The sequence below is a fragment of the Mustela nivalis genome (genome assembly GCF_964662115.1).
Source record: "Mustela nivalis genome assembly, chromosome: 1".
NCBI lineage: Eukaryota > Metazoa > Chordata > Mammalia > Carnivora > Mustelidae > Mustela > Mustela nivalis.
Genome location: NC_139020.1, coordinates 144,367,127 through 144,382,354, shown reverse-complemented (window position 1 = coordinate 144,382,354; position 15,228 = coordinate 144,367,127). Strand labels below are relative to the sequence as shown.

Below are 15,228 nucleotides of genomic sequence, written 5' to 3'. Positions count from 1 at the left end.
CAACAGAGATAGTGAGAGAGAGCACAAGTGGGGGAGGAAAGAAAGATCAGGCTCCCCAGTGAGCAGGGAGCCTGATGTGGGACTCCATCCCAGGACCCTGAGATCATGACCTGAGCTGAAGGCAGAGGTTTAGCCAACGGAGCCACCCAGCTGACCCTGGTTTTTTGGGTTTTTTTGTTTTGTTTTGTTTTAGGCTCTTATTTATTTATTTATTTTGGAGAGAAAGTGCACGCGAGCTGGAGAAGGAGAGGGAGAGAGACAGGTAGACTCAGCACAGGGCTCAGCACAGAGCCCAACTTGGGGCTTGATCCCATGACCCTAATGTCATGACCCAAGACAAAACCAAAAGTCAAATGCATAACTGACTGAGCCACCTGGACACCCCAACATTGTTTTTCATAAGCATTCTTTAACCTGTATTTTCTCTTTTATTTCTTTGCTTGTTTTCTTAAATTGTTTCTTAAATTCTACATGTGAATGAAATCATATGTATTTGTCTTTCTCTGACTGACTTATTTTGCTTATCATAATACTGTCTAGCTCCATCCATGTTGTTGCAAATGTTAAGATTTCGTTCTTTCATGACTGAGTAATATTTGTGTGTGTGTGTGTATGTGTATTTATCCATTCATCTATGGATGGGCACTTGGGCTACTTCCATAATTTGGCTATTGTAAATAATGCTACAGTAAACATAGGCCTAACCTATATTTTTCTAATCATCAAACTCAAGAATGACCCTTCCTCTTCTTCTTCTTTTTTATTTTTTAAAGATTTTATTTATTTGACAGAGAGAGAGAGAGATCAGAAGTAGGCAGAGAAGCAGAAAGAGAGAGAAGGGAAGCAGGCTCCCTGCCAAGCAGAGAGCCTGATGTGGGGCTCAATCCCAGGACCCTGAGACCATGACCTGAGCCGAAGGCAGAGGCTTAACCCACTGAGCTACCCAGGCACCCCTGGGTAGATGACCCTTTTTTTTGACTCTCTCCTTTAGTGATGAAAACTTAATTTCCTGTTTCTCTGATAAGCTTCCCAATTTTTGGTAATGTAATACGGGGGCTGTTGTTAATATTTAACACTAATTTAATACTTAATTTGATAATGATTGAATCTCTTTAAAATAATATTAATATTCAGTCATGTAACTATGTTTATTTTTATTTTATTTTATATTCTTAAGATTTTTATTTATTTACTTGACAGAGATCACAGGTAGGCAGAAAGGCAGGCAGAGGGAGAGGAGGAAGCAGGCTCCCTGCTGAACAGAGAACCCGATGTGGGGCTCAATCCCAGGACCCTGAGATCATGACCTGAGCTGAAGGCGGAGGCTTTAACCCACTGAACCACCCAGGTTGCCCATGTAACTATGTTCAGAAAAATTATTTCAGTTCACTCCAGGCCTGGGATTGGTGTGAGGTCTATGAAACACTCACCTTGAGCATAAATTTAAGGAGTGCCAAATAATTAAGATGAATGATGCTTTAATGACATGTCTTTAAACCAAAATTAATGCAGAAATAATCCAGGATGAACAAAATATAAAATTTTAAATTAAGACAGGATTCAACACAGCGAGTCAAGGAAGACTAAGTCTTGTAAAACTTTTTCCATTAATTCTGGTTTTTAAAATATTGTGTGAAAATGTAATTTATCTTGATTACTGAGTGTCTTGTTGGTGCCACTTTAAAATTATACCCAAGGGGAATGTCCTCCTTACTTCCCCTGATCCCAGCTCGACTCAGTTCTGTGTTTAATGGTGTTCAGTGCTTTTAATACGCAACTTTTCCAGGCTTGAGTTCCTGATTCTGCTTCTCTTTTTCATAGGTCAGTACATGTCTTCAAGTTGTTTTTTCTCCCCAGAAGGCAGAAACTTTTCTGAGTTTCTTTGGTGCTCTGGGAAAACATACAGTGTGTAGAGTTTAAAAATCTGGGCTCAAGAACCAGGCTATTTTGGTTTTAATCTCGATTCTTCCACCTATTGGCTATTTGTGCCTCTCTTTCTTTCTTTTTTTTTTTTTTTAAGATTTTATTTATTTATTTGACAGACAGAGATCACAAGTAGGCAGAGAGGCAGGCAGAGAGAGAGAGAGAGAGAAGCAGGCTCCCCACTGAGCAGAGAGCCCGATACAGGGCTTGATCCCAGGACCCTGAGATCATGACCTGAGCCGAAGGCAGAGGCTTAACACACTGAGCCACCCAGGCACCCCTGTGCCTCTCTTTCTTTATCTGACAAATGGGAATAATAGTAAGACCTACCTCATGGGTCATTTTTCAGTTTAGATGAGTTACTGTATGTTAGTTGCATACGTTAGTCCTTGCTACCTGGCAAGGGCTTCTTCGCAGAGGAAAGATCATTTGGCTACAGACAACATTATCTCTTGGCCCCTCACCCCACCCCAAATCTGTAGACTTTTATTTGCATTCCTCTCTTCACCTATTCACCTTTTGACATCTAGTGTTGTAGCAAAAATTCAAAACTAGTTTGTTTTCCTCTAAAGCAAGTCTAATTTTCTGCCTTAAATGATTGGAAAAATATCCTCTTGATTTTTGTTACTTAAAAACATTGCCAAACTTCATGAGCTAGGCGTTCATTATACTCTACTTTCATATGAGTTTGAAATTCCAGCAATGAAAAGCCAAGAAAAAAAAAATTGCCAAGCCGTGTCTACATGTGTCTTTCTCTGTTGTCTTTTCTGAAAAGTGGTAGACTGTACCAGCGGCATCCAAGCTCTCTTTTGTGGTCAGGCTGTTTCTTCTGTCATTGTTTCTGATTTATTGACCTGATCTCTGTCCATCAGGGTCTCTTGGATCTCTGTTGTACATTCTGCTTAAGATTCTCTCTCTCTCACTCTGCCCCTCCTTGGCTCAGAGCTGGGAAGGGGCAAAGGAAGAGGGAGAAGAAATCTTAAGCAGGCTCCACATGGTGGCCAACAAGGGACTCAACTTCATGGCCCTGCAATCATGACCTGAGCCGAAGGCCTTACATTAGAAGTTTCAGAGATGGATTCCTCCTCTAAGCTTCTGAGCATTCCATTTCTTTTCTCAGACTCTATACAATCTATCCCATTTACTCTGTTTTTAAATTTCATTTCATTTTCCTTATTTATTTGAGAGAGAGATAGCAAGAGAGAGCACAAAAGCGGGGGGACAGGGAAAAGCAGACTCCCCACTGAGCAGACTCCCCACTGAGCAGGGCTCTATCATAGGACCCTGGAATCATGCCCTGAGCCAAAGGGAGACGCTTAACCAACTGAGCCACCCAGGCACCTCTATTTCATTTACTCTGTTAGAATTTTCCTCCTTCATCCTCAAATGAAGCAGGCCTATCCAGACTTGGAAACTAAGGGACCATTTATTTGGTAGAGCACCTGGGTTGGTCTAAGATGGGCTTCTCTCTGGTTCTCACTCACTGGTTCTTTGATACGCAGAATCCATAGAGTATATAGAAAACTACATTCCCCAGCATGCATTGGTACCTTCTCTCTTCCTGTCCTGGTTTGTGTCTATTCCTGACTGTGGTTCTGGCTGCAGGACTCTCCTTCCTACCCCATTATTTCCTGGATTATCATCTCTGAATGATGATGGTATGGACGGTGGGAGAGACAGAGTTGAGGTGTGGAAGTAATGGAGGGAATATTGTCCCCATCACTTAGGCAAGCAGATCTTTTCCTTAGTGCTATTTTAAGCTTTCCTAATTACTCGAGAAGAAATTTACTACTATATATATATATATTCTCCCCCCCCCCCCCGCCAAAAAAGTAATCCTCCTGTATTGGTGAGACAGATGTTCAGTATTTAAGATCTGAATCCAACTTGCAGTTGGTGAGGAGTTGGGTCAGCAGGACAGGTGTACCTTTCTCATGGCAGATTCTGGTGTCTTGAACCTTGGGTTGGTTTTCTTAGTCTAGCCCCATCTGCCTTATTATTTATGAGGATTCTTCCCATTTTAGTATTTGATTTTAGTATTGTGAGTTTTCACCTTTTTAAAAATGACATCAAGAACCGATTTTAGTCTTATGGATTTTAGTCTTGTGTGTTTTCACCTTTTTTAAAATTTGGATTTTAGTATTGTGAGTTTTCACCTTTTTTAAAGTGACATCAAGAACTGATAATATAGATTCCATTTAAAAATGTGATAAAATATACACATTCAAAAATGTACCACTTTAACCATTTATAAGTATATAGCTCAGTAGAAGGTTGAGTACATTCACATTGTTGTGTACCCAACCTCTAGAACACTATCTTGTGAAACACATTCCATACCTCTTAAACACTAAGTCCCCATCTTGCCACCTGCAAACACCATTCATTCTACTTTCTCCCTTTTTTTTTTTTAAATATTTTATTTACTTATCTGACAGACAGAGATCACAAGTAGGCAGAGAGGCAGGCAGAGAGAGAGGAGGAAGCAGGCTCCCTGCTGAGCAGAGAGTCCGATGCGGGGCTGGATCCCAGGACCCTGGGATCATGACCTGAGCTGAAAGCAGAGGGTTTAACCCACTGAGCCACCCAGGTGCCCCTACTTTCTCCCTTTTTGCCATCTCTCATTTCTTAATTTTTAAGAAGTCATGAAATACACATTCCTTTTGAAATCTTTTTTTTTTTTTTTTTTTTTTTTTGGTCAGAGAGAAAGAGAGAGAGAGAGTGCACAAACACAGGGCGCAGCAGGCAGAGGGAGAAGCAGGCTCTCTACTGAGCAGGGAGCCTAATACGGGGCTGAAGGCAGATGCTTAACTATTGAGCCACTCAGGAGTCCCTGTCTATAAAAATCTTAATAGTCAGGGCACCTGAGTGGCTCATTCGTTAAGTGACTGCCTTCAGCTGGGGTCATGATCACAGGGTCCTGAGATCGAGCCCCGTATTAGGCTCCCTGCTCAGCGGGGAGCCTGCTGCTCTCTCTCCCACTCCCCCTGCTTGTGTTCTTTCTCTCACTGTGTCTCTATCAAAGAAATAAAATCTTTAGAAAAAAAAATCTTAATAGTCATTCATTCATTTTGGCACATAATTATTGAGTGCATTCTCTTTGCCAGACCGTATTCTAGGTTCTGGAGACCCAGACATGAGCAAGGGCAATACTGTCTCTGCTTATGGGAGCTGACGTTTTAGGGAGAAGAGAAACACAGTAGACCAACTAATGAGCAGGGTGAGTTCAGATCGCACTGAGTGCTGTGAAGACAGAAAACTGACCAATGGGACGGGGCGTGCCTTTGGAGCAGTGCTTTGGCTGGGAAGCTCCCCGGGAGCTTCTCTGATCAAGTGATATTTGAGTGAACTGGGTTTATGGAGGAGGCCTTTCCCCCATGTAGAAGAACGGCAGGGTGGGGGTGGGGGCAGGGAGAGGTGGTGGCGTTCAGAGCAGATGGAAGGGTGTGGCCCAAAGGCTCTTGACCTGAGTGAACTTGGCTCACTGGGAGAATGGAAAAACTACCAGCATGACTTGAGCGCAGTGAGCAATGAGGAGAAAATGAAATGAGACTGGACGGTCTTACTAGCCAGGCAGCTGGACAGCGTTCCAGTTGCCATGAGAAGCCACTTGAGGCTTTTAAGCCACAGCTGTGTGATCTAACACTTGATGTTTCTTAAAAAAAAATTTCTGCCTAAAAATATGCTTGTGTTGGAGAGGAACACATACTCTCAGAACCCATGCAGCCATCTCAGCTGGCTCTGTTACTTTGTTTCCACCAACTAGAGTCTCCCAAGGTATTAAATGTCTGGGATACTTGTAGATTTTTCTTGGAGTAACTGTAACGAAAAGGCTAATGGATAGGATTACTTTCCTGATAGAACATCAGAGACCCTGCGGGTCAAGTTCTAGTTCATGTAAAGCAGCATCCACTTTCAGTCTACCTTTTCTTCATCCCTTATCTTTGCTCTGAGACAGAGAACACAGTCTTCAGGGGGAGAGTCAGCTGAGATTGAGACCTATTCTTACTCCAGTGGTGGAATTGGGAAAGGAATCCCCTGTGTTTACTCCTGTCCCCACTAATAAGCATAACATCTGACTCCAAAATAAATAAACAGGATTACAGTTAAGGAAGTCTTTGTCTCCTCCGCCCCCCACCCCAGGGTTGAGGGAGAATCAGAAAAATGCTTTTGGTTTATCCGACTGGTGTTTATAAATGTGTTTCTTGCTAGAATGAAATGAACACATGTCCTTTGTTATGGGACTTCCTGACTTCTGCCCCAGCAGTCACGGAGGGGGGCCACATGATGCCGGCCACTTTTCAGAGCTATGGTCATGCGATTGGCAATTAAACTATAATCTGAGCAACCCCTTCCTGATAAAGTTTGATTTGTTGTTTATTCTAATGTTTTAATGATAAATATCTTTAGGTAAATATTTTTTTCTTAGAAATTAAGAAAAACACTTAAAATCTGGCTTTGGTGAATATGACACGCCTCCCCCCTCCCAACCCCATGGATGGGGAAAGAAACAGCCTATGGTGATTCTGGTCACTGGCATCATATAGGGACTAATTTATAAACAGATCCGTATCCACACTTGGTACCTCGTTCAGAACAAGCCCACTTAAATTTACCATAGTCCACTCCAAACTGGGCCCATTTCAAGTCTGTCTCCTTATAGAGTGGGTTACAGATATTTTTTGAGCTGTAAATGTTTAAATTGGAAAATACTTGGCATCATTCTAGGTCTTTATTGCAGAAAACATCCTGGGATGGCACGGGCCCAAGTCACATTCCACAGAGCAGCTGAAAAATGGGACACTTGGCTCTTTACCATCAGCCAGTGCCAACATAACCTGGGCGATTTTACCAAACTCCGCTGAAGATGAGCAAAGCTTGCCGCCGGAGCCCGAGGTAAGCGAGCCGTTAGTTCTCTCTTAGCACTCCTGTGGCTTGTGTTCTCGCTTGTTCAGAAACGTAGTAATTATATTTGTAACTTGCTCCTCTCTTTGTTTGAAGAGGAGACAAATTATAAAATGGGAGCCTTGCCTGGAGAGACAAAATCGGCTCTGGGCATGCCTGGCACTTCTGTTCTCGTGTCTGGCAGCTGCCACGGCTGAAATGTGATCTTTCCAATGAGGAAATCTCCTATTTTCATCGAAATGGGAGTTGTTTTAACTTCAAGTGGAAGAAATTCAAATGCGCCCATTAAAATGATGCCTGTTGACATGCCGGGAGCAGTTACAATATATTGTCGCTCCCCTGAATAATGGCTTCTTGGTGTGGTTCGTGCTAACATGAGCTCCCGCCTCACGTGCTCGACCTCTGCATGTTCCAGAGCCAGACCAGTGTCCCTGCCCCCACCTGCCCCGGGGCCATGGCTGAGACTCCTGGGCCTCCCCTCCAGCTGCAGGGGACCCGTGCCCTGCCAGGTTGGGGTGGGGACAGCCCCTGCCGAGCTTCCTGACTGGCCTGGCTTCCGCAGGCTCCCTGGACTGCCCTCTGCCCACACGCCTCTCCCCACTAACCGTGCCTCCCAAGTGGCTGCTGGAAGGAAGCCAGATGCAGCGTGTTCCTTTGTGTCTCGAGGGAACTTCTGTATTTTCTTTTTATTTTGATGCGCACATTCTGTCTACGTGACCTTGTGAACTAGGTGGAGCTGTACCAGATCCACGTGTTAGAGGTTGTTCTTAATTCTAGCTGAACGCCCTTAGCCTGAAACATGTAGGGTGCTCATAAAAATCTCCTGGGGAAGGTCGAGAGCCCCAAGGCAGCTGCCTGGGTCCACAGTTATCTTGGTTATCAACTGAAAATTTTTCCAGGCTTCCTATGATTACATTCTGGGACAGGGACTTTGGTAGCTTGGCTCTTACGGAGGTAGGATCAGCCTGACTACAGGCATTCCATTCGCATCTCTAAGGTGCCTTCGCAGGGTATGAAACGAGTAGGGGACGTGAGATTCTCCGAGGCACTTCCCTTTACCTGTACCAGGAAATTTAGGTTGAAAACACTTGAAGCTGATGTGTAGATGAACTGGCAGGTGAGTTGGTGATGGAGTAAATGGTAGGAGTCCTGTCGCCCTGTTGTTCTTCAGAGAGTCTTGGGTGGGGTGACATTTGACGGTGGGTGCTTAGCCGCTCAAGAGTTGAAACCTACAATAATATCCTCCATTCCCTTGGCAGAAAGCCTTTGGAAGTTCACATCATAATAAATACATTTAAAGTCTAGCTCTAGGGAAAAATTAAGAGTAAGGAAATATGTCATTAGATCTTTAGTAACAACTTTGTAGGATCTCATTCCTGGCAGCATTCTTGGGCAAAACCCAACAGAAGCCGTAACCCAAGAAGCTTACTTATTAGGGCTGGTGCCGTTCCCATCTGTGAATCCTTCTTCAAGTTTCTTCTGCTTTTCCCTGAGAGCACCTCCTGTTACGCTAAAGCTCGAGAGGCCAGGGCTGTCCTTTTAACTTAAAATTGTTGCCCCCTTTGCTTTAGTGGTCACTGGCCTTGGCAGAAGAGTGTATGATTGTCCACAAGAAATAACTAGCTCCCAAGTTCAACTTTTTAATAGTACTTCGAAGGAGAAGAACTAGGAAGAACTTACCCTGGAGTTAGGAACAGCATTAGTTAGCAGCATAGGTTGTCGTATTACCTTTACCCCAGTGAGAATGGTGTAAGACGTTTATGGGGGAGTCTTCATAGCAGTGAGGACTTAATGAGGACATGGTGGTGTTTTGATGGTTTTTGGAGAAGGCAAAGTACGAGACTCCTTTTCATTTTCTTTCTAGCGACGGCTCTGGTAGCTGCTTCTCACAACCCCAACAGCGCTTGTTAGTTAGATACTATTTATACTTCAGGTCATTATGCTTTGTCACTTTTTGTTTTTGTTTTAAGAACTGAAGAAGCTAGCAATATTGACCCTGTCCTTTTCCTGTCAGAAAAAAGGAAAATGTTGCCATTACCTCCTTTTTGTAGAATTTGGAGAAATAACCCAAGGAGGAAGTGAAATTCCTAGAGGCTAAAAATTCCTTATGAATATGTTCCTTAACCCTTTGATATAGAGAATAGAGTTACTATGTGAGTGATCGCTGGTGAAACTCAGGATCATAGTTACTGTGGCACTTTTCGCTGAGCAGACTATTTTCTTCTGGTTTGTTGCTCGTGTTAAATCTTTAGAAACAATAATTAGGATATAAATCATATACCTCCCACTGACAGGTGTGTGCTTTTTTAATACCACCAAGCAATTTGACTCACTCCAGTTCTCACTGGACACAGACTGGGCATCCTACTGTTCCATTCAGCTCTGACATGGTCTACCTGGGGAGTTTCAGATCCCAGAGGCTGAGGGCTCAGCCCCACAAGACTCTCCTGCCCCCCCCTCCTGCCCCTCACACTTTCAGCCAATCACAAGTTCAGGTCATGTGTACTTCTGACCAACGGGCTATAGATCAGTGGTTCTCATGACCCCCATCTTGGGTTTGAATAATTGCTCTAGTGGCTCGCAGAACTCAGAGAAACACTTCCCAGTTTATTATAAGAGGTTATAATTCAGGAACAAATGGAAGAGATGCTTGGGGAAGGCGCATGAGCTGCCATGCCCTCCCCAGCACCTCTCTTGCAACACCTCTCCATGTTCACCAAGCTGGAAGCTCTCTGAACCCGATTGTTTTGGAGTTTTCTGGAAGCTTCATTCCAGAGGCAAGATTGATTAAATCTTTGGTGACTGAACTCTGTCTCCAGCCCCACCCCTGCCTCCTGGAAGTTGGGGTGGGACTGAAAGTTGTACCCCTCTCTAGTCACAGTGTTAGTTCCACTGGAAACGGTCCCCATACTTAGGTTACCTAGGGGCTTCTAAAGGTCACTCATTAATATAACAAAAGACACCTTCATCCTCTCTCATCCTTTCAGGAATTCCTAGAGTTTCAGGAGCACTGTGCCAGGAATGGGGACAAAACCAAATACATATTTCTTGTTATAAATCACAGTGTCAGACTCCCTACCTTAGTGCTGGCTTTACTGTAAAACAACTTACAGATACCTGGAAAATTAATGCATTTTCAAGCTTCATCTGTTTAATTCCCAGCAGAAAAAAACTCAAAGACCAATGTGTATTTAATACATGAGTTAGAGCAGAACTGTGGTTGGCTGTTATCAAATGCAGTGATCTTAAAATTTTTATTCTGCTGGGGCTAGAACTAACTATATGTGAAAATGAAATATTCTTCCATAATGAAATGAGTTAGGATCTTGGTTTTAACCATTAGCAGAACAATTTTTCAAGTCTCTTAGCACCGTTTGAAATTTAAATTTAGACAGAAAAAGGTTTGTGTTATGCTGTCTTCCGGGAAGATGCCTTGTGCCACGACAGGGAGAACCATGATGGGGAGATCCTGGGATTTGCTCTCTTGACCTTCATTTCCACTCTCCCAATGGGAAACCCAACAACATGTCCCCGAATTTCTTACAGCTGTGTTTCTGAATTCATGATAGGTTCCATAAATGCATCTGTGTGAGATTTGGAAGGCTGAGATGGAGACGGGGTTTCCTCTGCTGGTGCTACTAGTAGGAAAGGTCATGGGGATGTGGGCGTTTGAGGCACTTGCGGGGGCCGCATGCATTGTCCTGGGGCCTTAGGCTCAACGCACGGACATGACATGCTGTTGGGCAGGGAGCAGCGGCCAGTTCCTGACACTGGGACCATGACTTCCTACCATGTTGTGTCCTTGAAATGAAGAGTTGAAGGGGGACTTTGCTCCTCCATACCTTTCAGAGATTCTGTAAGCACCTAATTCCCATACCCAGTCCCTTTCTCATTGAAATACCTGGTGTGGTTTCTATTTCCTGCTGTGGATCAAGAGTGAGTGCACGATTGGAATCAGAAGGTAGAGGGCAACATGGAGACGATTGGGAACGTGACCATGTATACCTACCATTCTAGAGGGACGGAACCTTAATATTTCTAAAAGTAAGTTTTATTGAGGATGATTCAAAAATAATAAAAGTCACCCCTTTAAAATGCAATTTTATCACTTTTAAGTACATTAAAATATGGAATAATTCTGTCACTTTCCAAAATTCCCTTGTGTTCCTTTATAGTTAAGCCCTCAGCTGTCCTCCTCTGTTTTCTGTCCATACAGCTTTGCCTTTTCTGGAGTGCTGTGTAAATGAAATCATACAGTATGTAGCCTTTTTAGTAGGGCTTCTTTTTGTTCTGTGGCATGCTTTTGCCATTCATCCATGTTGTTATGTTGGTCAGTGGTCCATGTCTTCTTATTGCTGAATAGTAGCCACTGGATTCAGAGTTTTTTATCCATTCACCAGTTGAAGAGCATTTGGTAAACTTAACTTATTCAAAACCCATCCTGTGGGTAAGGTAGAAAAAGGGAAGCATTTAAAATAATGTTGTATTAATCATATATGGCAAATATTTGGTGCTCAGATACCTACCCCCGTCCTGAAGGGAGAAGATGGAGGGTCAGTTCTATTTATCTCTCTATTGGAGACCCCGAACTAGAGGGTTTTAAAGCTTGTGCCTCAAGAGCATGCTGTCAGTGGGACCCCGAGGGGGCCTCAGTCAGTTAAACATTTGACTCTTGGTTTCCGCTCAGGTCATGATCTTATGGGTTGTGATAGCTGAGCCCAGCCTCTGGCTCCATGCTCAGTGGGGAGTCTGCTTGAAGATTCTCTCCCTCTGCTCCCCACCTCTCCCCCAGTCTAAAAGAAATAAATCTTAACAACACCAACAACAACACACTGTCAGTTCCTGGCTTGATTGTTCCTTTATAAACATTGCCTGGTTAATTGTCTGAACTACAGTGGCAACTATTTGCTATCAAGAGACCCCATACCCTATACACTGCGCCCACCCCCAATCTAGCAAGATCAGAGAGTCTTCTCATAATGCCCCTAAGTACTGACCACTAGCATTTAGCCAAATGAGCTTCAGTTAGAAAATTGCAAAATTGGATTTTTAAGTAAGCATGTCAGTCTCTCCTTCTCTCCCCCAAGGGAGGAGGTTATTTTGCAGATAAAGAAGGGAGGCACATATAAAAGATTCAGCTGAATTTTGCCTCGAGAAGAATTTCTATGCCCTTGGTGGATTCGTCATTTTAGCACTGAACTTTTGAACCACTTAATGACGTAGGATGCTGGCAGATTGACATCCTCTGACATTCAAGTTGAAGCCTGGCCAGTATAATCCCCTCAGCCCATTTTTATCATTTCTTTATCTCTGTAATACATAAATGTGTGAGTAGATGTGACTGAGAATATTTATCAGGCATGGGATGGTGATAAATTTTGGAAGATCAAGTAATATGTTGTTTTGAACCTTTGAATAATTAACACAAATGTTTGGCCTTATGCGTTTGTTCAAAATACGTGACACATGTTTATTTGATTCCAACCATTTAATGAAGGAGTGAGACAGCTATCACTGACTTACAGCAGTTGAAAATCACCTTATAGAATTCTGTGATAACGCTGCAAAATTGAATTTCAAACGGTCATTACACAGGAAATGTTGATCACATTTGTTAGAATTTGTAACAAGGAAGTTTGTGGGTGATAAGATTCCCCCTCCCTACCCCACTCCCCATCCTGTCACAAGTTTGATTGTATCTCCTTCCCCGGTCCTATAGAACAGACTTTTTCCCTCTTTGAATCATGGCCTCTGAAGCACTTAATCTTAGAAGCATCGTTAGGGGTCCAATGGCTACTCTCCATTGGTTGCCATCCAATGGATGGCACTCCAAATAGAGTGGCTGACTCTTGCCGAAAGTCTACACGACTGGCCCGTGGGAGACAAGATGGGTATCTGGACTTCCTCTTTCCCAAGCCAGTGCCTTTCCTGTACACCAGACCATCTCCTGTATTTAGTAGGGTTCTTTTCAGTTACAAAAACTGAGAATCCAACAATTAGTGGCTCACGCTATAAATAAAGTCTTCTCACATAGTGAGAATTCTGCTAATAAGTACTAACATGTTTGGTATGGCAACTCATGAGGGCCTCAAAGGTACAGGCTTCTGGAAACCATCTGGAAGTTCCTCAAAAAATTAAAAATAGAACTATTGTATGACCCAGATATCTCACTTTTGTGTGTGTAGCCAAAAGAATTGAAACCAGGATCTCAGATAGTGATGATTATTCAGAATAATCAAGAGATGAACAACCTAAATGACCATTAGTGAAGGAATGGATAAAGAAAATGTGGCATATACATCTGATGCACTGGTATTCAGCCTTTAGAAAGAATAAAATCCTGTCACTTGCTGCAACATGGATGAGCCTTGAGACCATGATGCTGAGTGAAATCAGCTGGTCGCAGGACGAATACTGCATGATTCCATTGATATGATGTGTCTGAGGAGTCAGTCTCAAACAGGAAGCAGACTGTTTGTTGCTGGGGGCAGAGGGGTGGGGGGGGGGAGGGAGAACTCAAGAGATACTAGTCAAAGAGTTTAGAAACCCAGTCATGCAAAAGGGAAAGTTCTAGAAATCTGTGCAACAACACGTGTGTAGTTAATAGTACGGTACACCTAAAACTTTGCTAACAGGGTACATTTCATGTGTTTTTAATCATGTAAAAGTTGATTACTTCTTAAATATGGATGTGTATGTGTGGGTTTCTTCTATTCTTCTTGCTATTGGCTTTTTATCCTTATATGTGTCACTTCATGATTGCAGTGTGACAGCTACAGTGCCAAGCATTACATCCCCACACTGGTATCCTTCAGAATGTAGGAAGAGATGGAGGCTCTTCTAAAGACTTATTGTTTTCAAGACTCTTTATGTCGGAAGGGTGGCTCCCCCACCCCTGCCCCCTATATACTTCTCCTGTTATATCGTAACTAAAATGGGTCATGCCTCCACGCAAGAGCTATAACTTGCTGTTGGTATTTCCAACATGGCAACTCGATTTCCTTGATGGCTTCAAAGTAATTGTGAGTGCCTCTCTGTGGCCGTGGAAAAGTGTGCCTTACCTGAGTCAAGGGATCTTGAGACCTAGGAATCTCAAAATTGATTTTCTGTTCAACAAGGAAGAAGAGGGCATCTGCAGATACAGAGGACAGTAACAGATGGTATCCATTGGACCCCTCAGTCTGCCCCAAACAGCTTTTCTTCATGCAGATATCATCTCCATCTTCCTAAGACTTTTCTAACCCAACCATTTCATCTTAGAGGCCAGATTCTTTGAGGGTAGACCCTATCTTTGATTCTCCTTTCAAGATTCCAAAATATTCAGGAAAGTACTCGGCACTTAATAGACATTCTGTAAATATTTGGTGAATGAATGTTAGTGATATGGCCCATGTGTACTGTTCTTAACTAAAAGATATGCTTCTTCCATGTTCTCATCTCTTATTCCTTACCCTTCCCTAGAGATTCTGGAAGACCCGGTAGAAGTAGGCTTAACCTATTGTGTGGCATATGAGTTACATACACTGATGTGACAGAAGATTCATTAATGGCGAACATCCTGGACCTTTCCAGGACCTCATCAGTCCATTTCTAGCCATTGGCCTTGACTGCCTATACCAAAGTACTAGAATGTAGTAGTGGAGATCGTATGTGGAACTCTTACTATAACCACTGAGGGCATTCTCTGTAGGTTCTGACACTAAGAATGAGCCATGGCATGATCATCAGGGTTTTTTCGTTCTGCTCTTCTGGCTCTTGGTCTGGAAGGAAAGTAGTCCATCGATCAGGCAAATGTACAAGATATGCCTCTTAGCTAACAAGCCCTCAGGACTTACTAAGAATATGAAGGCTCCAGGTTCTTATTTGTGTGTGCAGATACACTACTCCCTCTGAAGTTTGCTTTGGGTGTCAGCATAGTAAGACAGTAATTATCCATCTACTCTGGTGTCTCTTCATTCATCAAACATCGAGTTACTGTGTGCTGGACATTGAATGGAGGACTCCTTAGTTTAGCAGATTTTCATAACCTAATAGTAGAAACTGAATTGTGCCCACCTCCCCTTGCAAATTCATGTGTTGAAGCCATCACCCCAGATATGACAGTATCAGGGAGGTGGTGTCTTTAGGACACAGCTAAGGTAAATGAGGTCATAAGGGTGGGGCCCTCATTCTGGATCCTAATCCAATAGGACTGGAGTCTTGTAAGAGGAGAAATCTCTCTCTCTGCCCTGTGAGGACCCCCAAACCAGGAAGGGCACTCTCACAGAACCCAGTCATGCTGGAACCGGCTCTCCATCTTCCAGCCAGCCTCTAGAACTGTGAGAAAATAAATTCTCTTGTTTACACCACCTTGTTCATAGTATTTTGTGAAGGCAGCCTGAGCGGACTAAGATACCCAGC

General features: G+C 43.2%; 1 protein-coding gene across 5 annotated transcripts in view; it reads left to right on the top strand.

Annotated features, from left to right (window-relative positions):
- The window catches only part of OSBPL10 (oxysterol binding protein like 10), a 313,824-nt gene that overhangs the window by 241,368 nt on the left and 57,228 nt on the right, over nucleotides 1-15,228 (top strand). For all 5 annotated transcript variants that reach the window (XM_082724181.1, XM_082724182.1, XM_082724184.1 and 2 more), the window contains one exon: nucleotides 6,665-6,819. In XM_082724181.1, coding sequence (XP_082580307.1) covers nucleotides 6,665-6,819 — 155 coding nt within the window. The remainder of the gene's footprint in view (nucleotides 1-6,664; nucleotides 6,820-15,228) is intronic.